Source organism: Terrapene carolina, unplaced genomic scaffold (genome assembly GCF_002925995.2).
Source record: "Terrapene carolina triunguis isolate 2854851 unplaced genomic scaffold, T_m_triunguis-2.0 Scaffold242, whole genome shotgun sequence".
NCBI classification, from domain to species: domain Eukaryota; kingdom Metazoa; phylum Chordata; order Testudines; family Emydidae; genus Terrapene; species Terrapene triunguis.
The window spans coordinates 588,901-611,610 of NW_020664593.1; the positions used below are offsets into that span (position 1 = coordinate 588,901).

A 22,710-nucleotide genomic window follows, 5' to 3' on the forward strand; every position below is an offset into this window, starting at 1 on the left:
AAGGTGCCACAGGACTCTTTGTCGCTTTTTACAGATCCAGACTAACATGGCTACCCCTCTGATACCTAAAATTTGGGTATTGCACTGCAACACCTAAGTCCTCTTGTGTCTAGTCAATTTCACTGTTTCTCCTACCTAGTTAGTTTCCCAGTTGGGTTCCTATGGATGTCATGATTACAGTGCTAACGGTACCTTTGTTCCCTTTGTTTCCCTGAGTGCACTCCCTCAAGAGTTCAGCCTCCTGTCTTTAATTGTTCCAGGTTGGATTTTTGCAGTTCTGCCAATCTTAAACACATGTGTTGCAGTACCATGTCTATCAACTGTTCTTACCCAGTGGGTCCAACTGAGTTCAGGTACCTGCGGTTCTTCCCGTCAGGAGTCTGTGACCAGTAAATACTGTTAATTTTAGCAGTAGGAAGAAAGCATAAGGAAAAAAAAGGATTTTAAAACAACAAATAGGCTGCACGCATGTCTCTTACCTAACGGGTTATCATCCCTGATGGTAACCTAAGCAGACCTGACCTTCTTCAGACACCCCAGCAGGGTGTCTTAGGTCTCTTTGAGGTTTCTCTGAACAACCACCCACCCTCTCTTTGGACATGACTATGCTTGCAGATGTAGAGCGCTTTGAGTTAAACCAGCCTTCAGAGAGCGCAGTAGGGAAAGCGCTGCAGTCTGTCCACACTGACACCTTCAAGCGCACTGGCATGACCACATTTGCGGCACTTGCAGTGGCATTGGGAGCAGTGCATTATGGGCAGCTATCCCAGCATGCAAGTGACTGCAACGTCCTTTTCAAATGGGGTGGGGTGGAGTGTGACAGGGAGTATGTTGTGTGTATGTGGGGGGAGAGAGAGTGGGTTTTGGGGGGGCTGAGAGCATGTCAGCATGATGTCTTTTAAGTTCAGACAGCAGCAGACCCCTTTTCCCCCTCCCTCCCCCCCCCTCTCTCTCTCTCACACAGCATTCCACAGTAATGGTTGCTTTATCTTGGAGCAGATAAGCATGCCAGCTGTCAGAAATGGAACTTTGAAAGGGCATATCTGCATTCCTGCAGCGATTCAAAAACAATGACAAGAGTGGCCACTTGACTTAAGGGGATTATGGGATTTTTCCGGAGGCTGATCAGCGCGCAGTAATGCAACACCTTGTTCACACTGATGCCTGGGCGTTGTAGCCAAGGTGCAGCAAACGTTATTCCACTCGCCGAGGTGGAGTACCAGGAGCGCTCTAGCTGAGGAGTTGGAGCGCTCTACGTTCCTTGCCAGTGTGGACGGGGAGTGAGCTAGGGCGCCCGGGGCTGCTTTAATGCGCTCTAACTCGCAAGTGTAGCCAAGCCCTGGAGAATGTCTTCCTTTTTAAATCTTCTACAGTTCTTCTTATTGCCTATATTCACTGGCTTTTTCCTGTCCTATTTGAAACTAGTTTTGCAGATTGACTGGAGAGGAGGCAAATCTTCAGTTAACAATGCTATCATTGTCCTTTAGTAGCCTTCAAGTGTTTCTAAAGAGTGTGTGTGTTTCTTATCTTGACCCATTCTTTTTCCTTTCCGTTTGCTTTCCTGATAGCCTACTTTTACTCTAAACCAATATATTCATATAGTAAACATCCCAATGACCACATCAACATGCAGTATTTATAAATTATTACAGAGCAGCACCAAATCAATTACAATGAGCCTTTCACACAACAACAGTGGAGGAAAAACAAAGGAAAATGTGATTGTAAAGCTACAACTATTAGGAGGGGACTTAGAGACCTTTATAGCACCTGGAGCTACTTTTAATTCTTTGGGTTTTGACTATATTTTAAGTAGAGTGCTGTTTCTTTTCAAATGTATGTAAAGAAAACTTTATGCAAGTTGGCTTACATTTTACTTTCATTTTTTGTCAGTTTTATAAAATTGTACTTTTTAATGATGGGCATTTTTCTGAGGTGCCCGCTCTCCACATGCTATAAAAACTCCATAGCCCACCTGTGCCACAATAAGTTTTTCTGCAATATAAAAGCCAGGGCCAGCCCTAGGGGCTAGCAAGCAGGGCAGTTGTTTGGGGTCCCATGCCACAGGGAACCCTGCGAAGCTCAGTTGCTCAGGCTTCAGCCCCTGTGGGATGGTGGGGCTCTGGGGTTTCAGGACTGGGCCCCAGTGAGTCTAATGCTTGGTGGACTCCCAGAAACCTATTCATGGTTCCCCATGGGGCTATGGACCCCCAGTTGAGTACCGCTGTCATAGAGGATGAATTGTTTCTCCTTGAGGGAGCTAAGCCAAGCTACATTGATGTCTGCTAACAAGGTTTCACTTTGGGGATGCCGGGTCTTCCCTCTACCCTCTCCATATCTTGTTGGGGGAAAAGGGTGTTTTTTGGATTTTCATCCCCCTCACTGACCCTTACTACTCTTCATTGTATACTGAGCAGTACTGGTTCATTTCAACACCATACCAAAAGTCTACATTAAAGACTGAGTGACTGACTACTTCTGGTGCTTTCATAGATTTTTGAGAGACCATTTTGATCATCTAATTTCTAGTATAACCTCATGCATAACACAGATCATAGAATGTCACCCACTAATTCTTACATCAAGGCCTTAACTTCTGGCTGAGCTAAAGCTTATCTTTTAGGAAGACATCCATGTTGGAAGGGCCTCGGAAAGAAAAAGATTGAGAACTCCTGCTCTGTGAGATGCAGATTCGTGTGACCAAATTGCAATTTCTCCCAGTATCTATGGCACTTGTCCAATAAAGAATAACAATTATAGCACATGACAACATGTGAGAAATAAAGACTAGTAAAAAAAAAAGTTCGTGGTCAGACAAAATTGAAATAAAATTGATGAAACATTCTTAATAAAGAACTTCAAAAATAATTTTTTACATAAAATTTTTTCATTAAGCATATTTTGGCCAAAAAATAATTTCATTAAACATTTGACCAGTTCTAAAGCTAATATCATTTTATCCCATTTTCAGAGATCCAAGCATATTTTAGCTAATGTGGTTGGGATCTATTATATTGTAATATAATTTCAGTATACATAATTTCTACTCTATGGGATCTAAAAATTCTATAAAATGTACATACAAGGTCTCTGAGAAGAAAGAATTTACTCTCTTATCAAGTTTGCAAAGAAGTCACTTTTACTGTTCACAAATCACACAAGCATAGTGAGAACAAAAATAATAATCTGACAGATGAAGGCACTTCAATGCCCGTCATTAAAAACTACAATTTTATAAAAGTGATAAAAAATGAAAAGACTCGAAGGGATAGAAAATCCACCAAATGCCTTGAAAGGTTGTTTCAAATGTCAATTACACTTTGTTAAAAACTTACACCTTAGTTCTAGTATGAACTTTCATAGATTCCAAGCCTAGAGGGAACTGTTATCATTTAGTCTGACCTGCTGTATAATGCAGACCATAGAATTTCCCCCAAATAATTCCTAGGTCTTTTAGAAAAACATCCATTCTTGATTTTAAAGTTGCTGGTGATGGAGAATCCACCATGAACTTTGGTAAATTATCCCAATGGTTAATTATCCTCACTGATAAAAAAAAAAAGTATACCTATATTTCCCAGCTGATTTATCTAGCTTCAACTTCTAGGCAATGAATCTTTTTAGAAGTTAGGACACCAGAACTGGACATGGTATATCAGTAATGGTCTCACTAACGCCCTATGCAGAGGTAATACCACCCCTTTACTTTTCCTTGATATTCCCCTTGTTATACTTCCAAGAATCATGTTAGCTCCTTTTGTTATAGCAGGGTTCTCAAACTTCATTGTACTGCAACCCCCTTCTGCCATCAAAAATTACTACATGACCCCAGGAGGTGGGGACTGAAGCCTTAGCCTGCCCGAGCCCTGCTGCCCAGGCTGGGGGTGGGGGGGAAGCAAAGCCCAAGGGATTCAGTCCCAGGCGGGGGGCCTATAACCTGAGCCCTGCCACCCAGGGCTAAAGCTCTTGGTCTTTGGCTTTGGACCCAGGCAGTGGGGCTCAGGCTTCAGCATCAGCTCCAGATGGTGGGGCTCGGGCTTCAGCAAGTCTAATAATGCCAGCCCTGGCAACCCCATTAAAACAGGGTTGCGACCCACAGTTTGAGAACTGCTGGCTATAGCATTGCATTGGGAATGCATGTTGAGTTGCTTGTCCACCATGATCTCTATATCTCTTTCAGAGATGTGGCTTTCTAGGATATAGTCCCCCATTCTGTTGTAATGGCCTGCATTCTTTGTTCCTAGACATATGAACTGGCATTGGTTGTATTAAAATGCATGTTGTTTTTATAGATCTGCCTGCAAAGATCTAGATTACTGTGTATATATTACCTGTCTCCTGCATTGTTTACCACTCTACCAAGTTTTGCGTTATCTGCAAACTTTTGGAAGCAATGATTTGATATTTTCTTCCAGATCATTGGGCCACATTGAATTGGTTAAACAGATCCCTGCAGGACCCCACTAGAAAAAAATCCATAGGCTGATGATTCCCCCATTTACAATTATGTTTTCAGATCTGTCAGTGAAGTAGTTTTTAATCCACTAAATATGGGCTTAGTTGGTTTTTGTATAGTGCTAAGTTGTTATCAGAATGTCACCTAGATGTTGGGGGTGAAGTGGGAAACTGATAAGTCTACGCAATGTTTGCCTTTTTTTTATACAATTTCAGACAGATTTATTGTCATGTATAGTGTCTGAACATACATTTCTGCCAGATGACAAACAACAAACAAGATGGAATTGGTAGGGACTCAAGTTATCACTTTCCAGGGCATAGGAAGTCCTTCTATACTTCATGATGGTCATCGCCTCTTCTGTTCCCTTGGTCTGGTCCTCTAATCTTGTTCCATCAGCTTCTGATCCGGTGTTTCTCCTATTTGGGCATTGTTCACTTGAGTTTTTTATACATTTCCACATTCCAGATTACTTCACCTTTTTGCAATTGGCTTTTAGCACATCAGTTCTTTATTTTTTATATAACCATACATTACGCATGAGCAAGCATTAGTTACCTAACTTCTGTATTTTTTACTGATGGTTTTACAGTTTCTGTGTCATGTTGTTTTGTTTGCAGTGTTGTTGTAGCCATGTTGGACCCAGGATATGAAAGACCTGAAGAAGAGCTCTGTGTAGCTTGAAAGCTTGTATCTTCCACGGATCGGAGTTGGTCCAATAAAAGATATTACCTCCTCTATCTTGTCTCTTTCATGTTGTTTTGTGTCAGTCAGGCCTGGGTTATCCCAGAAAACGGGTTTTTTAATTATCATTGCCTATTTGTGTACCTCTTAGTTATGTCTTCCAACATAACACATTACCTATCTTGCCAGCAATATCATTTTAAACAAATCAGCAATTAATATCAAAGAAGAATAGTCAAAAACATGCTAAGTGTGACCTCACTTAAACTCATTCACTATCCATAATTAGAAATCATTAAAATATAGCTAACAAAGCTTATAATCTTACTATTTAGGAGTCCTTCATTTTTTATACTTCATTGTTGTATGTTAGTATGTGCTTTCACCTTTATTTGTTGGGATGGTTTGGAGAGCATACTGATTAATGTCAGCAATTCTTTTTTTCTTTAAACATGGGTTTTTCATTCAAAGTCCAGTTTTGATTGTAAATCATTACAAAAAAGTCATTAGAAATTTTCCTGTGTTGCATTTTGAGTGTGTGTGTGTGTGTGTCTTGATTTTAGAGGCTTGATATTTAGTTGTTTTTATGGTACTCCAGGCGCAATTCCCCCCTTTTGACACCTTTGAAAATGTACTGTTTTCAAGGGTGTTGATTACTTTACATGATGGAGTAAAGTGGTATCCTCCAGTGCTTATTTCCTTTCCTGTTTCTTTTGCCAATCCTTTAACATACACTTTATCTTACAACACATTATAAGCATTACTACAGTTATCAATGTTTGTATCCACAACAATATCTTAAAAATAAATGCCACAGATGGATGTTTCCTAATTGTATTTATTTGATTTCACTAGCTAACTGATTTTAACATGTATTGATTTTTTTCTTGCATGTGAATTAAGTATTTTGTATTTTGTTTTAACAGACTTTAAATGTAGATTTAATTTAGCAACAGGTGATGTAAAGTTAGGGAGTAATTACATAGCCTTAGACCAAAGCGTGGGTGACTTATTACCCCTGGCTCCACAAACTTGAGTATGGGTTTGATTTTGATTAATCTATTTATAGTTTTGAATTTAGGAATAAAACACCAATTGAATGGTTAATTGGGAATACTTTTCCTCTCTAATTCTGTTGTAACTGTTATGTAACCTGGGGGAGGGATAGCTCAGTGGTTTGAGTATTGGTCTGCTAAACCCAGGGGGTTGTGAGTTTAATCCTTGAGGGGGCCACTTAGGGATCTGGGGCAAAATCAGTACTTGGTCCTGCTAGTGAAGGCAGGGGGCTGGACTCAATGACCTTTTAGGGTCCCTTCCAGTTCTATGCAATAGGTATATCTCCATACTTTTTTTTTTTTTTTTACACAGTATTCTCCATTTCCCACATACATGGCATATGTTTGATATACATTCCAGGTACTCAGCCATAATGGGAAGTCAAGATGAGTCCTTCCATTGTTTTTTGGCTCATTACTGTGATTTATACCAGAGCTGGGTTATGTGGACCCTAGGGCATCACATTGGCAGATCAGTCTGGCTTGAATTCTGAGCAGCAGGCCAGAATGGGTGCTTGCCATCATTCATGTGAGTGTTTTACCAGTGTCTGAGGTACCTGGACACAGTACTTGAAAAGAGTTTTTGAGGACCCCTACCGAGTGAGCCTGTACTATTGTTTCATAAATATGTTTTCTTTTTCAATTATTGGCAGGAAAAGTGAAAAATATGCTGTACTTGCAAGTCTTCTGTATAGTAACTATAATCAAGAGGTGACATAGCTACACAGCTAGATTCCAGAAGATATCAATCTCTGTGACTAGTTGTGTTTCATTCCTGTACTGATTCAGCAAATATGCATTGGCAACGAGGCCAGGCATTTGTCCATTGGAGTATTTTTTAAAGCTTTTTGAATATTAATGAATATATATGTACCCATTGTTTCATATATAACTATAAATTTTAAGATATACTTTAATTTAAATATAAACTTCATAATTATATTGATTATTAACTGATTCTTTTTTGTGTTTTCCTTAATACTTGCGCAATAACAAGAATAGTACTGGAGTGTACAGCGTATTGATAACACTGCTCTACAGCCAAAATGCTTCTGAAATAAATGTAGTCAAACTTTACTAATTCTGGGTCACTGAGAACGAAAATGATGCTTAAAATTGTTGATTGGCTCTGGTTTTCAATATATGCTATTGGGTCAGTATATACGACCCTTGTCTTGGGAATGGTGGAGGATAAGTGAGTTATAAAGGGAAGGGATCTCAATTTAAACCAGAAATGACTAAAATACATCTTTGACTGGATCTATGAATAAATCTATGACTGGGTTTGGACAGTACTTGCTTTTTAAGCAAAACAATGAATGATGCAATCTGAAGCTGGTATTGTGTCATACATGATATGAATTGCATCATGTTATTCCTAGAAGTCATGGATGATGCAATCATAATGAAGCTTACATCACTCTGCTGAACAAATTGCCCTATATCAGCTCTAGAAATCATACAGTGTCGTGCTCTCTTATTTGTCAGTGTTTGATTTTGCAAAGGGACACATTTCTCTTTAGACAAAGTGAGCAGAGATGCCTCGTACTTGTGTGAACAGTGCAGATAACTTCTGCTATGTTTGTGGTGAAGTGACTTTTGCATCACAAAAGCGCAGTATAACCACTATGGTTAAGAAAGCCTATCACCTTTATTTTGGCTGCAAAATTGGAGATCAGGACAAGAGGTGGGCCCCACACATCTGCTGCAACACTTATGCAACAAATCTTGGCCAGTGGTTGAACAGGAAAAGGAAATCTATGCCTTTTGCAGTGCCAATGATTTGGAGAGAGCCAACAGATCATACCAGCAATTGTTACTTCTGCATGGTGCCTCCAGTTGGGAAAGGTGTGTCAAAGAAGAAAAAGTGGACTGTGCATTATCCAAACATTCCATTAGCTATACACCCAGTACCCCACGGAGAAGGACTGCCGGTTCCTGATGCACCAGAATCATTCTCACTTGAGTCAGACGAGGAAGAGGATGAAACTTCTGGTCCTGAACCATCAATGTCACAGCACCCACATTTTCTCCCATCCTCCTCCTCTGAACCACACCTCATAACACAAGGTGAACTGAATGACCTTGTCAGGGATTTGGAACTACCCAAGAGTAAGGCAGAGCTGTTGGGCTCCAGACTACAGCAGTGGAATCTCCTGGCAGGTGATGTTAGGGTTTCCATGTTCCGTGACCGTCAAAAGGATCTTGTCCCATTCTTCTTCATGGAAGGTGATCTTGTAGCCTGCAACAACATCGATGGTGTGATGGCAGCCCTCAACATGGTTCACGATCCAGATGAGTGGAGACTGTTCATTGATTCATCGAAGACGAGCCTTAAAGCTGTTTTACTGCATAATGGCAATGTTTTGCCATCAATTCCAGTTGGTCATGCAGTCCATATGAAGGAAACCTATGACAACATGAAACAACTTTTGAGGTGCATAAACTATGACCAACATCAGTGGCAGCTCTGTGGCGATTTGAAGGTTGTTGCTCTCTTGCTTGGTCTGCAGACTGGATACACAAAGTACTGCTGTTTTCTCTGCGAATGGAATAGTCGTGCAAGAGATTCCCACTACATCAAGAAAGATTGGCCACTCCGACAGTCATTGGAGCCTGGGAGGAAAAGTGTTCAGCATCCACCACTTGTTGAATCAAGGAAGATTTTGTTACCACCCTTACACATCAAGCTGGGTCTGATGAAGAACTTTGTCAAGGCCATTGACAAAACACAAGCAGCTTTCAAGTACCTCCGTGGAAAATTTCCAAGGTTAAGTGAAGCTAAGATAAAGGAAGGTGTCTTTGTTGGTCCTCAGATTCGTGAACTTCTTCGAGATGATGCATTTGACCATGCACTGCGTGCCAAGGAAAAGACGGCATGGAAAGCCTTCCAGTTAGTGGCAATAAATTTTCTCGGAAACAACAAGGCAGACAACTACAGGTTGTTGTTGGAAAACCTCCTCAAGGCATACAAAAGCCTTGGTTGCAACATGTCACTAAAGATACATTTTTTGCACTCTCATCTAGATTTTTTTCCCCCGAACTGCGGAGCAGTGAGCGACGAGCACGGCGAGCGATTTCACCAGGACATTGCAACAATGGAGAAACGCTATCAGGGCAAATGGAGCCCATCAATGCTTGCAGACTATTGCTGGACAGTGACAAGAGATGCTCCATTTAATGAATACAAGAGACAAGCCAAGAAGCGCCGAGTAGACACTGAATAGGACTAAACTATGTACATAATAGTTTTTTGCCTTTTGTTTCATAATAAATTTTATTTATATAACCCTTTTGCTGATTTTTAAAGTGTTACATAAACAGGACAGGTGAAATATTATCATGTAAAGCAACCATAAACACATGAAAAGACCTAGGTTTACAATTTATGATTAAAACTCTACTATCTACACAATATACATAGACATAAAATGTAAAAACTTAAATATCTTAGAAACAGTAACCGATCAGTTGTTTTAATTGTCATATTTGAATTCAGCACATCAAAATACATAATAAATAGCACATTTTATCTCTGAAGCAGATGACTTCTCAAAAATTGTAGACCAGTGTAATCAAAGATGACAGTCCCACAATGTAAGCAAAATGCATAACAGCCCAAAAGGTAGACAACATATATTTCTCACACCAAGAATATTTCTGTTTTACAGACGCTAATACCTGAGATGCATAAGCAATTGGTCTGCTTTTGAATTCCTGTATTGACCCAAAGCAGCTGCCAGTGTTATCTCTGTTGCAATGGTTGCGAATAATCAGATTGAATCAACATAGGAGCTGAGGCTAATGCCTGTTTCAATTAGTGACCGCTTTAGTCAATTTTGCATTTCATTTTCAGCTGCTACCTGTAAGTAAAGCATATAAAGGAGCAGCTATTTCTGTCTATTCAGGTATAAACTTCTGAGAAAATCTGTCATTCCTGGAAATTGCACTGTCTCAGTACAGTTTAAGTTCATAATTTAACAAGCATTTTAGAAAATATTCCAGTAACAAAAACATTTTGCAAAATATTAATAATATTATGTTTTCCCTTTAAACAATTTAACTGATTAATGTGTATTTTCAGATTTTTGATGCCCCTTAGTTGGTAAATTAGCCACAAGTATATAAACTGAGATTATATTTTGTTTGAGGGCTGAGCATTCATACATTTTCTCTTGTGGAGATTATATTACCCTGAGTGGGGTCCCCTCATATTTTGAGCATTTACAAACAAAGGTACCTACAAAATATAAACCAAAATAACTTTATAACTGACAAACTTATTACATCCTGAAAATAAACTTACTAAAGGTCTTTTTTACCTTAATCAAAAGTGTCATATCACAAATAATTATAGTTATTAGCAAAATTATTTTTTGTTGCACCACAAGTAAAACCCAAATAAAAGTTAAAACAAAAAATAAAAAAGGTTATGTGACATGGAATATACATAAGCAATATGGATAAAAGCAATAAGGATAGCCAAGTAGAACTAGTGTTCCAAAACACTAATAACAATGAACAATTCAACATACCCAGCTGAGCGAGAAATATATAAAAGGTTATAGCAGTTGGTTATTGAGAGAAAAAAACAACATATAAGCTGAATAGAGTGGATGCCTCAGAGGGAAAAAAACTGAGTTAATAACTGCAGTTAATAACAGTTAAAGTTCATTCAGAATCCTGTTTTTCTTGAATTACTGCAGCAAAACAAAAACTATTAACTAGGTTAAAAAGAAAACATTTTATACCAATACTTTTCTTTATCTAAGGATTTGAAGAATTTTGTTTGCCTTTTTTTCTACTTTTTCTTTTGTGTGCAGCAATATATTGGTTACTTAGCACAAGAGTTTTACTGTTCCAGCTTTTTAACTTAGGCCTGATCTATACTAGGAATTTACTTTCGTATAGTTACGTCTCTCAGGGGTATGAAAAATCCACACCCCTGTGAGACACCACTATATCAACCTAACCCACGGTGTAGTCCAGCGCTAGATCAGCGGGAGAATTCTGTTTCTAGCACAAACAAACATATTTTCATGGATTTGGGTGGTGAGTGGCATCCAGCGCCATGTTTAGCCTTCTATGACTTAACACTAGCACAAACTTTTAACAAACAATTTGAGAGATGTATAATCATTAACATTATCACTGGCCACATTGTACCAAAAGGGTTTTACGAGGGAGAGGTGTGTGTGGAGGGGTGGGAATACAAATCAGGCTAGCTATTATCCTCTTCCCAAAGGTACAGATGGGGCAAGAAAGGCAGTAGTGCCAGTGCCTTTACATTTCCTTAAATTCTCTATAGTTTGATTCCACTCTCTGTCTGGGCATAGGACTATGCATTCTTTCTTCCCATAATTGCATATTCTGTGTTGCTTTTAGTTTCTCACTGTCACAGCATAATGATTGATTTTTACCAAGAGCAAATACTGTAGCTGTCACTTGCCTGTTAGCTGCATGCAGACTGTTACTTTTAACTGTTTGCAGGATTCAGTTACCTTAATCAAACAAACCTGTAATTTCATCAAAAAACGTTGTTAAACAAGACCGGAAAACCATGTTGATGAGCAATAATTATGCTACCATCTTTTAATTGTTTACTAATTGCCTCTCATATCAACCTTTCCATGATTTTGCCTGTGACCGATGTCAGATTAACTGGTCTGTAGTTTCCCGGGTCATTCCATTTACTCTTTTAAAATATTGGTACAACATTATTTTTTTTCCTATGCTCTTCGCCAGTGTTCCAACATTTGCTAAAAATCCACATTAATAGTTCAGAGAGATGATCAGAGAATTTTTTAAATATTTTTGGGTATAAGATACTGTGACAGGTTGGACCCCTTGGGAAGCCACCTGATGGTGCTGAGATATCACTGAGTCTACCTGTTCTGCCAGCATGGGCCCCCTTTAACCTGTCTTGCAGAGCAAGGCTCTTAAAACCTCCTCTTACACACACACTGGCAGGGCCACATCCAGCTGCAGATCAGCTCTGGGAAGACTCAGTTTAAGGGACTTGCTCCAGCACTCAGATGTCCACGTCCCTTGGACTGCAGATGCAAAGATATATTATGAATTTTGCCCCCTCCCTCAATGTGGAGAGAGGTGTGCACACTTCTTACCCCCCCCCATTAGAAATTACAGAAACTGGGTTTAATAATAAACAAAACAAATTTTGTTAACTATAAAAGGCAGATTTTAAGTGGTAAAAGGGGTAGCAAACAGAACAAAGCATATTACTAAGCAAATGAAATCAAACACGCAAACTAAGCTAGTTTCACTAAAGAAATTGATTACAAATAGTATTTCTCACCCTAGATCAGGGGTCTCAAACTCCCGGCCCACGGGCCATATGCGGCCTGCGAACCTTCCCAATGTGGCCCGCAGGGCTCCAGCAGTTTTTGGGCCAGGTCTCTCCCTTGGCCCTGCCTGCCGCCCTGGGCGCTCCCCCCTTCCAGGAGATTTACAATGGCCCTGGGCCCTGGCAGCTCAGCGGAGCTGAGCGGCATCTGCCTGCTCGCTCCATGTGTCTGCTGGCCCCAAGGCGGGGCGGGGCTGTGCCTTCGTGTGCTGCCCCCGTCCTGAGCGCCCCTACAGGCAATGGGAAGCTGTGGGGGCGGTGCCTGGGGGCAGCAGTATACGGAGGCCCCCTGCCCCGCCTTGGAGCCCCAGGTAAGTGCTGCACCCCCGACCCCTTCCCAGAGCCTGTACCTCCACCCCACACCACTCAGCCCCCAAACTCCCTCCCAGAGCCTGCACCCCCCTTCACACACACCCCCTCCCGCCCCCAAACTCCCTCTCAGAGCCTGCACCCCCTCCCCACACCCTCCCAGCCCCCAAACTCCCTCCCAGAACCTGCACCCCTCCCCCTTCCCATACACCCTCTCCTGCCCCCAAACTCCCTCCCAGAGTGTGCAACCCCACCCCCTCTTCCTGCACCCCCACCCCTTGTCCCAGCCCAGAGCCTGCACCCCAGACCCCTTCCCCCACCCAAACTCCCTCCCAGAGCCCAACCTCTCACCCCTTCTGCACCCAAACTCTCTCCTGCTTTTTGGATTTTGATTGCAGAGAATGTGCAACGGAGACAAGCAATTATTGTTTCCAGCTCCCAGCCCTCGTTTCCCGCACAATCGGGCTGCTCTTTTATTCTGAGCACCATTTGCACAGCACATGGGGAGATGTCAGCAGTTTGATCTTTAACACATGTGGGGAAAACAACTCGAGAGTAGTGCGTTTGGAAGGTTGTAGCAACATTTTACACTCCGAGGTCTCCATGTTGCATTCCTACCACTCCTCGAACTCTGATTGACTTAAGTGCATTTTGGTAATTGGAAAAATTGTGGTGCGGAGAGGCAAACTTCCCTAGTTTTACACCCAAGTTTTCAAAGGGGCCTCAACCCCTTTTTATGATAGAGGTTCAGTATGAGCTCACTGCAGTGCCTTGGGAAAGTTTCTACTCCATGCTAGTGAAGGTTATTTTAACACGGCTTTTGTATTTTATATAATTTGCTTTATAATTTAAGATGGTATTTCCCAAACTTTTGGAAGCTGAGCTCCAGTCCAGGAAAATGAAACCAATCGTACCAACCCCTGCTGCCCTGGAATGTGTTGTTAAAGGCTTACTCATGTTAATGTATATACCTTCTGTGCCCCCTCACTCCCAGCTAGTCTTTCCTCTCCCTCCTCCCCCAGGAGGATGCCCTCCATATCTTGGGGAACACTGGTGTAGATCTTTATAATATCGCTAAGCAGCTGATTTGTTGGACAGTGACAGCAGACTTTAATACCAGAGGGCACAGCTTTTTAAAACTTTAACATTTTAAATCACTTTATAGTTGGATGAAAACTAATTCTGGAAGGCCCAAAATGAGCGGTCCAAATGCAGCTTTGCTGCTTCCAGAGACTGCAGTTCTCAGCATGCCATGATCCACCAGGATGGGACTTGCTGTGCTGGGACCTGTAGTTTTTGCAGGCCATGTCTCCTGAATGACTTGGGTGACTGCAATTTGCTGTGTTACACATAAAACAGGTTGTTGATGCAACCCTTTATTGAGCAAAAGGTAGGGAAGAGCCCTCTTGGTATTTTTTTAATTAGGTCATTGCTAAGCATAACTTTGTGTGTTCTATATAGGGGAGAGATGCATTTATGAAACCACGTGTCAGCCCTGTAGATGAAATTCAGAACATGGGGCCTTTTCTTTCTTATCTGCTGAATGAAAGGGCAAGGAAAAATACTGAGACATGATTTGCAATAACCAGTCACTGCCTCAGAAAGATGAGCGCTCTCATGGTTCGTGAACAAATAAGGCACTAAAGCGAAACTGTGTGGAATCGGTTTGAGAACTGGGACTAAATTCTAAACTGACATACTTCTGTGTAACTCTAAGTCAACATAATTGCTTACTGTAAACCAGTGCAGAATATGGCTTCTTTCTCTTTAATGGGGGGTTGTCACAATTGTTGTGTCCTTTATGAAGCCAGGCTCTGACTACCATTTGTTTCTTTAGAGAAGAAGAGGAACGCCTGAGAAATAAGATCCGAGCAGACCATGAAAAAGCTCTAGAGGAGGCAAAAGAGAAGCTGAAGAAATCTCGAGATGAGATTCGAGCAGAGATTCAGACAGAAAAGAACAAAGTAGCCCAAGAAATGAAGAAGAAAGACAGCAAGCCTCTGCCACCTGTACCAGTACCAAACCTCATAGGGATAAACAGTGAAGACCCAACAGATAAGGACATCCGAGAGAAGAGGGACAAAATTAAAGAGGTAACAGGCAGTGTGGGATCATGGTTGTTGCAGGCTGTGATAGGAATTGTTCTATTTAGATTTTCAGCCATTGCTGTTATGAACATTTTATAAAATCACATTTAAAAAATTAAGTATGATTATAAGGAACTGAGAGGCACTTGGTTTGCCTTGCCCCTTAATGCACTTGGGCGGGGGTTATTCCTTGAACATATAAGGACCAACTGGGGAATGCTAGCAAGAAAAAAACTTCCAATCTCTATTGCTAAGGGGTGTGCAATACTATGATTAGAATGCATATGGACAACAAATCTCAAAGAACATCAGTTACTATAAGGTAACTTAACCTCTCTCTCAAAAAAAACCCTCTTGATTTTGGGCAGCCTGACTAATTTGTTTTTTATGCTTGAGGTTGGCATCACAAAGTTTGTTCAATCAAAGAAAATATATTTACTATTGTTTCCAAATACTCGGAATTTAGCCTACTATAAGACAGCAGTTTGGGCTTACAGGAGAATAGATTTAGGTTATTAATAATCCATTTTAGTTTGTTGAACTTACATGACTGTTTCTCATTTTAAAAAGCTTTCCACTTTGAACTCTTGTTTGTTCCTGCAATTCTTCCACTGTACTGTTGTCTGTATTAAAAAAATACACTTGAGTTCACTCCAGGCATTGGGTAGACTATGGTAATTATTACACGGCCTTCCGTAAGAAAGTCTGCAATAGCAGTTTCTCAACAGAGATTGAGAAACGAGGGTTTAGGGAGAATTATGTAGTGCTACCTACACTGCTTTTCATCCTCTTCTTCCCAAGCTTCTGAGCTGAAGAAGTGTTCCATGCCCCTCTGCTGTTGGTGAATATTTTTTGGGGAAAGTGAACAGGAGGGAAAATCCTTGTAAATTTAGGGGAATACTCAACTATAAAGCTACAGACCACCGCAAAGCAGTAATTCAAAGAGTTAATACCTCTAAACTCTTAAATCTGAAACTAATGTACCACACTCATATGCACATACCAACACTACCATCTTCCCTCCTCTCCCACATTGACAATGAATTTGAAGTCAGTGCAAGGGAAGTGTTTAATGTATTAAAACACAAAGCATAAACTAGGTTTTGCTTGCAACAAGTTCTAGACCTTCCTTGGGCATTCAAAAACTTCAGGAAACTTCCCAACACTCCCACATTAAATTTGTTTGTTTAAAAACTAGAACCCAGTATTTGTACAATGCATAGTTCTCTGCTGAGACTCAAGTTAGATTATTTTGAGCTTTCTGCACCCCATTGTTTGGACTAGATGAACAAAAGATAATGAGAACAAATTCTGAAGTGTGACAGAGCTCTAATTTTTCTAAGGGTATGTCTACACTACGGGATTAATCCGAATTTATATAATTCGAATTTGGGAAACAGATTGTATAAATTTGATTGTATGCGGCCACACTAAGCACATTAATTCGGCAGTGTGCGTCCATGTACCGGGGCTAGCGTCGATTTCTGGAACGTTGCACTGTGGGTAGCTATCCCATAGCTATCCCATAGTTCCCGCAGTCTCCCCTGCCCATTGGAATTCTGGGTTGAGATCCCAGTGCCTGATGGGACCAAAAACATTGTCGCAGGTGGTTCTGGGTACAGCCTCACCCCTCCCTCCCTCCCTCCCTCCCTGCATGAAAGCAACGGACGGCAGACAACCATTTCGCGCCTTTTTTCCTGGGTGAACACTGCAGACTCCATACCACGGCAAGCATGGAGCCCGCTCAGCTCAAGACAGCAGTCATGAACATTGTAAATACCTCGCGCCTTATCGTGCAGTTTATGCTGAACAAGAACCTGGAAAACCAGGCGGCGAGGAGCAGGCTACAGCAGCGCGGCGACGAGAGTGATGAGGATATAGACATGGAATTCTATCGAACCGCGGGACCCGGTGCTTTGGAGATCATGCTGTTAATGGGGCAGGTTATAGGCATGGAACGCCGATTCTGGGCCCGGGAAACAAGCACAGACTGGTGGGACCGCATAGTGTTGCAGGTGTGGGACGATTCCCAGTGGCTGCGGAACTTTCGCATGCGTAAGGGCACTTTCATGGAACTTTGTGACTTGCTTTCCCCTGCCCTGAAGCGCCAGAATACCAAGATGAGAGCAGCCCTCACAGTTGAGAAGCGAGTGGCAATAGCCCTGTGGAAGCTTGCAACGCCAGACAGCTACCGATCAGTCGGGAATCAATTTGGAGTGGGCAAATCTACTGTGGGGGCTGCTGTGATGCAAGTAGCCAAAGCAATCACTGAGATGCTGCTACAAAAGCTAGGGTCTCTGGGAGATGTGCAGGTCATAGTGGATGGCTTTGCTGCAATGGGATTCCCTAACTGTGGTGGGGCGATAGATGGAACCCACATCCCTATGTTGGCACCGGAGCACCAGGGTACCCAGTACATAAACCGCAAGGGGTACTTTTCAATGGTGCTGCAAGCACTTGTGGATCACAAGGGACGTTTCACCAACATCAACGCGGGCTGGCCGGGAAGGGTTCATGATGCTCGCGTTTTCAGGAACACTACTCTGTTTAAAGGGCTGCAGCAAGGGACTTACTTCCCAGACCAGAAAATGACCGTTGGGGATGTTGAAATGCCAATAGTTATTCTTGGAGACCCAGCCTACCCCTTAATGCCATGGCTCATGAAGCCATACACAGGCAGCCTGGACAGGAGTCAGGAGCTGTTTAACTACAGGCTGAGCAAGTACAGAATGGTGGTAGAATGTGCATTTGGCCGTTTAAAAGGTCGCTGGCGATCGCTACTGACTCGCTCTGACCTCAGCCAAAGAAATCTCCCCATTGTTATTTCTGCTTGCTGTGTGCTCCACAATCTCTGTGAAAGTAAGGGGGAGACCTTTATGGCAGGGTGGGAGGCTGAGGCAAATCGCCTGGCTGCTGATTACGCGCAGCCAGACACCAGGGCGATTAGAAGAGCACACCAGGAAGCAGTGTGCATCAGAGAAGCTTTGAAAACCAGTTTCATGACTGGCCAAGCTACAGTGTGAAATTTCTGTTTGTTTCTCCTTCATGAAAACCCGCCCCCTTTATTGACTCATTCTCTGTAAGGAACCCACCCTCCCCCTTCCCCCAGCTTGCTTTCAAACCAAATAAAGTCACTATCGTTTAAAAATCATTTATTCTTTATTCATAGATTATAAAAAGAGGGAGGGAACCCGGGTGGGGTTTGGGAGGAGGGAAGGAAAAGGCCATTAAAAAATGGTTAAAAAAATGACAGCCTTTTGCTTGGGCTGTCCACTGGGGTGGAATGGGAAGGTGTACGGAGCCTCCCCCTCCGCGTTCTTACACGTCTGGGTGAGGAGGCTATGGAACATGGTGAGGGGGAAGGGGGGTTAGACAGGGGCTGTAGCGGCACTCTGTTATGAAAACCAGCCCCCTTTATTGACTCATTCATTCTCTGTAAGGAACCCACCCTCCCCGTTTAAAAATCATGTATTCTTTATTAAGTGATTATAAACATAGGGAGAGAACCAAGAAGGTAATCTGGGTGAGGTTTGGGAGGAGGATAGGAGGGAAGTAAAAGGCCACTGAACAAATTCAATATAATGACAGCCTTTTGGTTGGGCTGTCCAATGTGGTGGAGTGGGAGGGTGCACGGAGCCTCCCCCGCCGCGTTCTTACACGTCTGGGTGAGGGGGATATGGAACATGGTGAGTGGGGAGGGAGGTTATACAGCGGCTGCAGCGGCACTCTGTCATCCTGCTGCCGTTCCTGAAGCTCCACCAGACGCCAGAGCATGTCCGTTTGGTCACGCAGCAGCCCCAGCGTTGCAGCCTGCCACCTCACATCTCGAGCATCCCTCAAGACCTCACGTTCACTGGCATCTTTCCTAAATTTAGATACAGTGTCCTTCCACTCATTCAAATGAGCTCTTTCATTGCGGGTGGATTCCATTATTTCTGTGAACATGTCGTCTTGCGTCCTCTTTCTACGCCGCCTTATCTGAGATAGCCTTCGGGACGGAGGAGGGAGGCTTGAAAAATTTGCAGCTGCTGGAGGGAGGGTTGAAAGAAAGGAGAGAAGTTTTTAAAATGATACATTTTACAGAACAATGCTTATACTCTTTCATGGTGAAAAACACTATTCACATTACATAGCACATGTGATTTCAGTACAAGGTCGCATTTTCCATCTTCATATTGAGTGCCTGTGGCTTTGGTGTTAGAGATCACAGACGCAGGTCCAGGCAACAGAATTCAGCTTGCAGGCAGCCATGGTAAGCCATTGTCTTTCGGCTTCTGCGCCCTCCTTTCCCACATACCAAGCAAAGCCTGTTGACTGCTGCGGTTTTCCTGTTAACCTTCAGCAGCAGAAAACAAACTAACCCCCCCCATCCAATTCTCTGGGATGATCGCTTTATCCCTCCCCCCCACCGCGTGGCAGGTATCAGGGAAGATCCCTGCAGAAACCAAACTAACCCTCCCGCCCCCCTCCTCCCGCCATGAATTCCCTGGGATGATCAATGTACCCCTCCCCCGACCGCGTGGCTGGTAACAGGGAAGATCCCTGCTAGCCAAACGCGAAAAGCTCTGGGCCAATTACCCCCCCCCCCCGCGCTTGGCTAACTGCAGGGAAGGATTTCTTATCAGCCACAGGCAAACAGCCCAGTAGGAACGGCCACCTCTGTCCCCTTAATTAAGTTCCCGTATTTCAACCAGGTTACCATGAGCGATATCACTCTCCTGAGGATTACACAGCAAGATAAAGAATGGATGTTGCTTGAATGCCAGCAAACACCGGGACCATACGCTGCCAGGCTTTGTCAGGCAATGATACCAGATTACTTGCTGCAAGCATGGCGTGGTCAAGTGTCCTACCATGGAGGACGGAATAAGGCTGCACTGCCCAGAAACCTTGTGGCAAGGCTTTTGGAGTACCTCCAGGAGAGCTTCATGGAGATGTCCCTGGAGGATTTCCGCTCCATCCCCAGACACGTTAACAGACTTTTCCAGTAGCTGTACTGGCCGCGAATGCATCTCAAGTCCTCAGGGCAAATTATTCATTAAAAAACGCTTGCTTTTAAACCATGTTTTATATTTTAAAAGGTAAACTCACCTGAGGTCCCTTCCATGGGGTCATGGTCTTGGCTACTGGCTTGGGAGGCTTGGGAGGGTACTTCAGTCAGGCTGAGAAAAAGATCCTGGCTGTTGGGGAGAACGGAGTGCTGGGTGCTCTCTGCAAGCTCGTCCTCCTCCTCCTCCTCCTCTTCCCCATCCGCAGAATTCTCAGCTGTAGCTGATGAGACTATCCCCGACCCGGAATCCACGGTCACAGGTGGGGTAGTGGTGGCGGCCCCCCCTAGAATTGCATGCAGCTCGGCGTAGAAGCGGCATGTCTGCGGCTCTGACCCGGAGCGACCGTTTGCCTCCTTTGTTTTTTGATAGGCTTGTCTGAGCTCCTTGACTTTCACGCGGCACTGATCTGAGTCCCTATTGTGGCCTCTGTCCATCATGCCCTTGGAGATTTTTTCAAAAGTTTTGGCATTTCGTCTCTTTGAACGAAGTTCTGCTAGCACTGAATCCTCTCCCCATATAGCAATCAGATCCAGTACCTCCCGTACGGTCCATGCTGGTGCTCTTTTTCGATTCTCGGACTGCATGGTTACCTGTGCTGATGAGCTGAGCTCTCTGTGGTCACCTGTGCTCTTCACGCTGGGCAAACAGGAAATGAAATTCAAATTTTCCTGGGGCTTTTCCTGTCTACCTGGCCAGTGCATGCGAGTTCAGATTGCTGTCCAGAGCGGTCACAATGGTGCACTCTGGGACAGCTCCCGGAGGCCAATACCATCGAATTGCGGCCACACTAACCCTAATTCGAAATGACAAAATCGATTTTGGCGCTACTCCGCTCGTCGGGGTGGAGTACAGAAATCGATTTTAAGAGCCCTTTATTTCGAAATAAATGGCTCCGTTGTGTGGACGGGTGCACGGTTAATTCGATTTAACGCGGCTAAATCCGATGTAAAGTCATAGTGTAGACCAGGCCTTAGTCTTAGAAATCAGCAACAATGTCTTATTTACTCCACACTATCCAAACCCTGCACTGAATACAGAATTATCAATTTATTCTTGGGCTTTTCTGTGACACATCACTGTAGATTCTGAATGTTTTACAAATATTAATGAATTCATCATATTGATTTTTAAGTTATATTATTTGTATTGTGGTAACACCTAGATGCCAGAGCCCCATTCTGCTAGCCCTGTAAAAACATGTAACAGAGACTTTCCCTGCCCCAAAGAGCCTACAGCCTAAGTATAAGAATATAGACAACAGTTGGATGCAACCTTAATTCAACCCCCTTGTGCATATGCACTGTTATAAAGTCTTTAATTACATGATCACATACATTTTTCCCATAGAGCACCTACCTCCTTCTGTGCAGACTACAGGTGGTGCACAGTGAATGAGTAGCTATTCAATAAAAAGCAACAAAGAGTCCTGTGGGACCTTATAGACTAACAGACGTATGGGAGCATAAGCTTTCGTGGGTGAATACCCACTTCGTCAGACGCATGCGTATTCACCCACGAAAGCTTATGCTCCAAATACGTCTGTTAGTCTATAAGGTGCCACAGGACTCTTTGTTGCTTTTTACAGATCCAGACTAACACGGCTACCACTCTGATAGCTATTCAATGTTTCTTTTTATCCTCATCATTAATTTCATGGCCCCATGTCTTATTTACTCCACACTATCCAAACCCTGCACTGAATACAGAATTATCAATTTATTCTTGGGCTTTTCTGTGACACATCACTGTAGATTCTGAATGTTTTACAAATATTAATGAATTCATCTTTGCAAAACCCCTGTGAGGTAAGATGTGGTATTATCCCTACTTTACAGATGGGGAACTGTATATACTTTATACAGATATACTTTTTTACAGTTTTTACTCTGGACATTCTCTTCCCTCTGCTGATTGGCTGTTTCCTCTCACATTGAACCCCTGCCTCAGTCTTTTTGCATCAGCCTCACTCCCCCTGCCCTCCTCCTCCCCTTCTTCCTCTCCCTTCTCCCTTTTTCTTTCCCTCTTCCTTTAATTTCAACCTTTGCTTTGCTTGTCTCTCTTTAGATAACCCCCTCCCAGTAAAACCCTGCAAAAAGAATAAAAACAAACAACACACACACACACACAAATCATGGCACCAACTTGACATTTGCAAACCACCACTTACTTCTCTCTACTTGTATGTTTCCTTTCCTCTTACCCTTTGTGTCTCCTCTATTTAGATTGTAAGCTTCTGGCACGGGGACTATCTACTACTCTGTGTTTATACCGTGGTTAACTCCGTGGGGTCCCAATCTCAGCTGGGTTCCATAAACACTACAATAATAATCTTAATAGAATAAGGTCCATTTTTTAAAATCTTCCCTAATTTTGAGTACCCAACTTGGGACTTCTAGGACTTGATTTTTTTTTTTACTTAGTATTTTTATAGCACTTTATACATTCAAAGCATAGTTCCCATTCACTTAACTTGCAGCTCTGAGTGCTCAGCACTTCAGATCCCAGGTGTCTCAAAGTGAGATCACAGAAAATGAGGAAAACACACCAACCTTTTTCTAAGTGGCCACTAATTGTAAGTGACTTGCCCAGCATCATGTAGGATCCTTGTGACAGAAGCAGGGAAATAATCCAGTTCTTCAGGAAGACTTCAACTCTTTGATCTCATGGTTAAACCTTTCTCTTCCTGCAGTCCCCTACCTCCTTC

The 22,710-nt window shown here is 42.8% G+C and overlaps 1 protein-coding gene across 2 annotated transcripts in view; it reads left to right on the forward strand.

The window, feature by feature from the left end:
* MAN1A2 (mannosidase alpha class 1A member 2) overlaps nucleotides 1-22,710 on the forward strand; it is a 330,855-nt gene that overhangs the window by 54,893 nt on the left and 253,252 nt on the right. The window contains exon 2 of one of the 2 annotated variants that reach the window (XM_024217756.3): nucleotides 14,706-14,961. In XM_024217756.3, the coding sequence (XP_024073524.1) occupies nucleotides 14,706-14,961 (256 nt within the window). The remainder of the gene's footprint in view (nucleotides 1-14,705; nucleotides 14,962-22,710) is intronic. The other variant, XM_024217757.2, reaches the window with a different exon arrangement.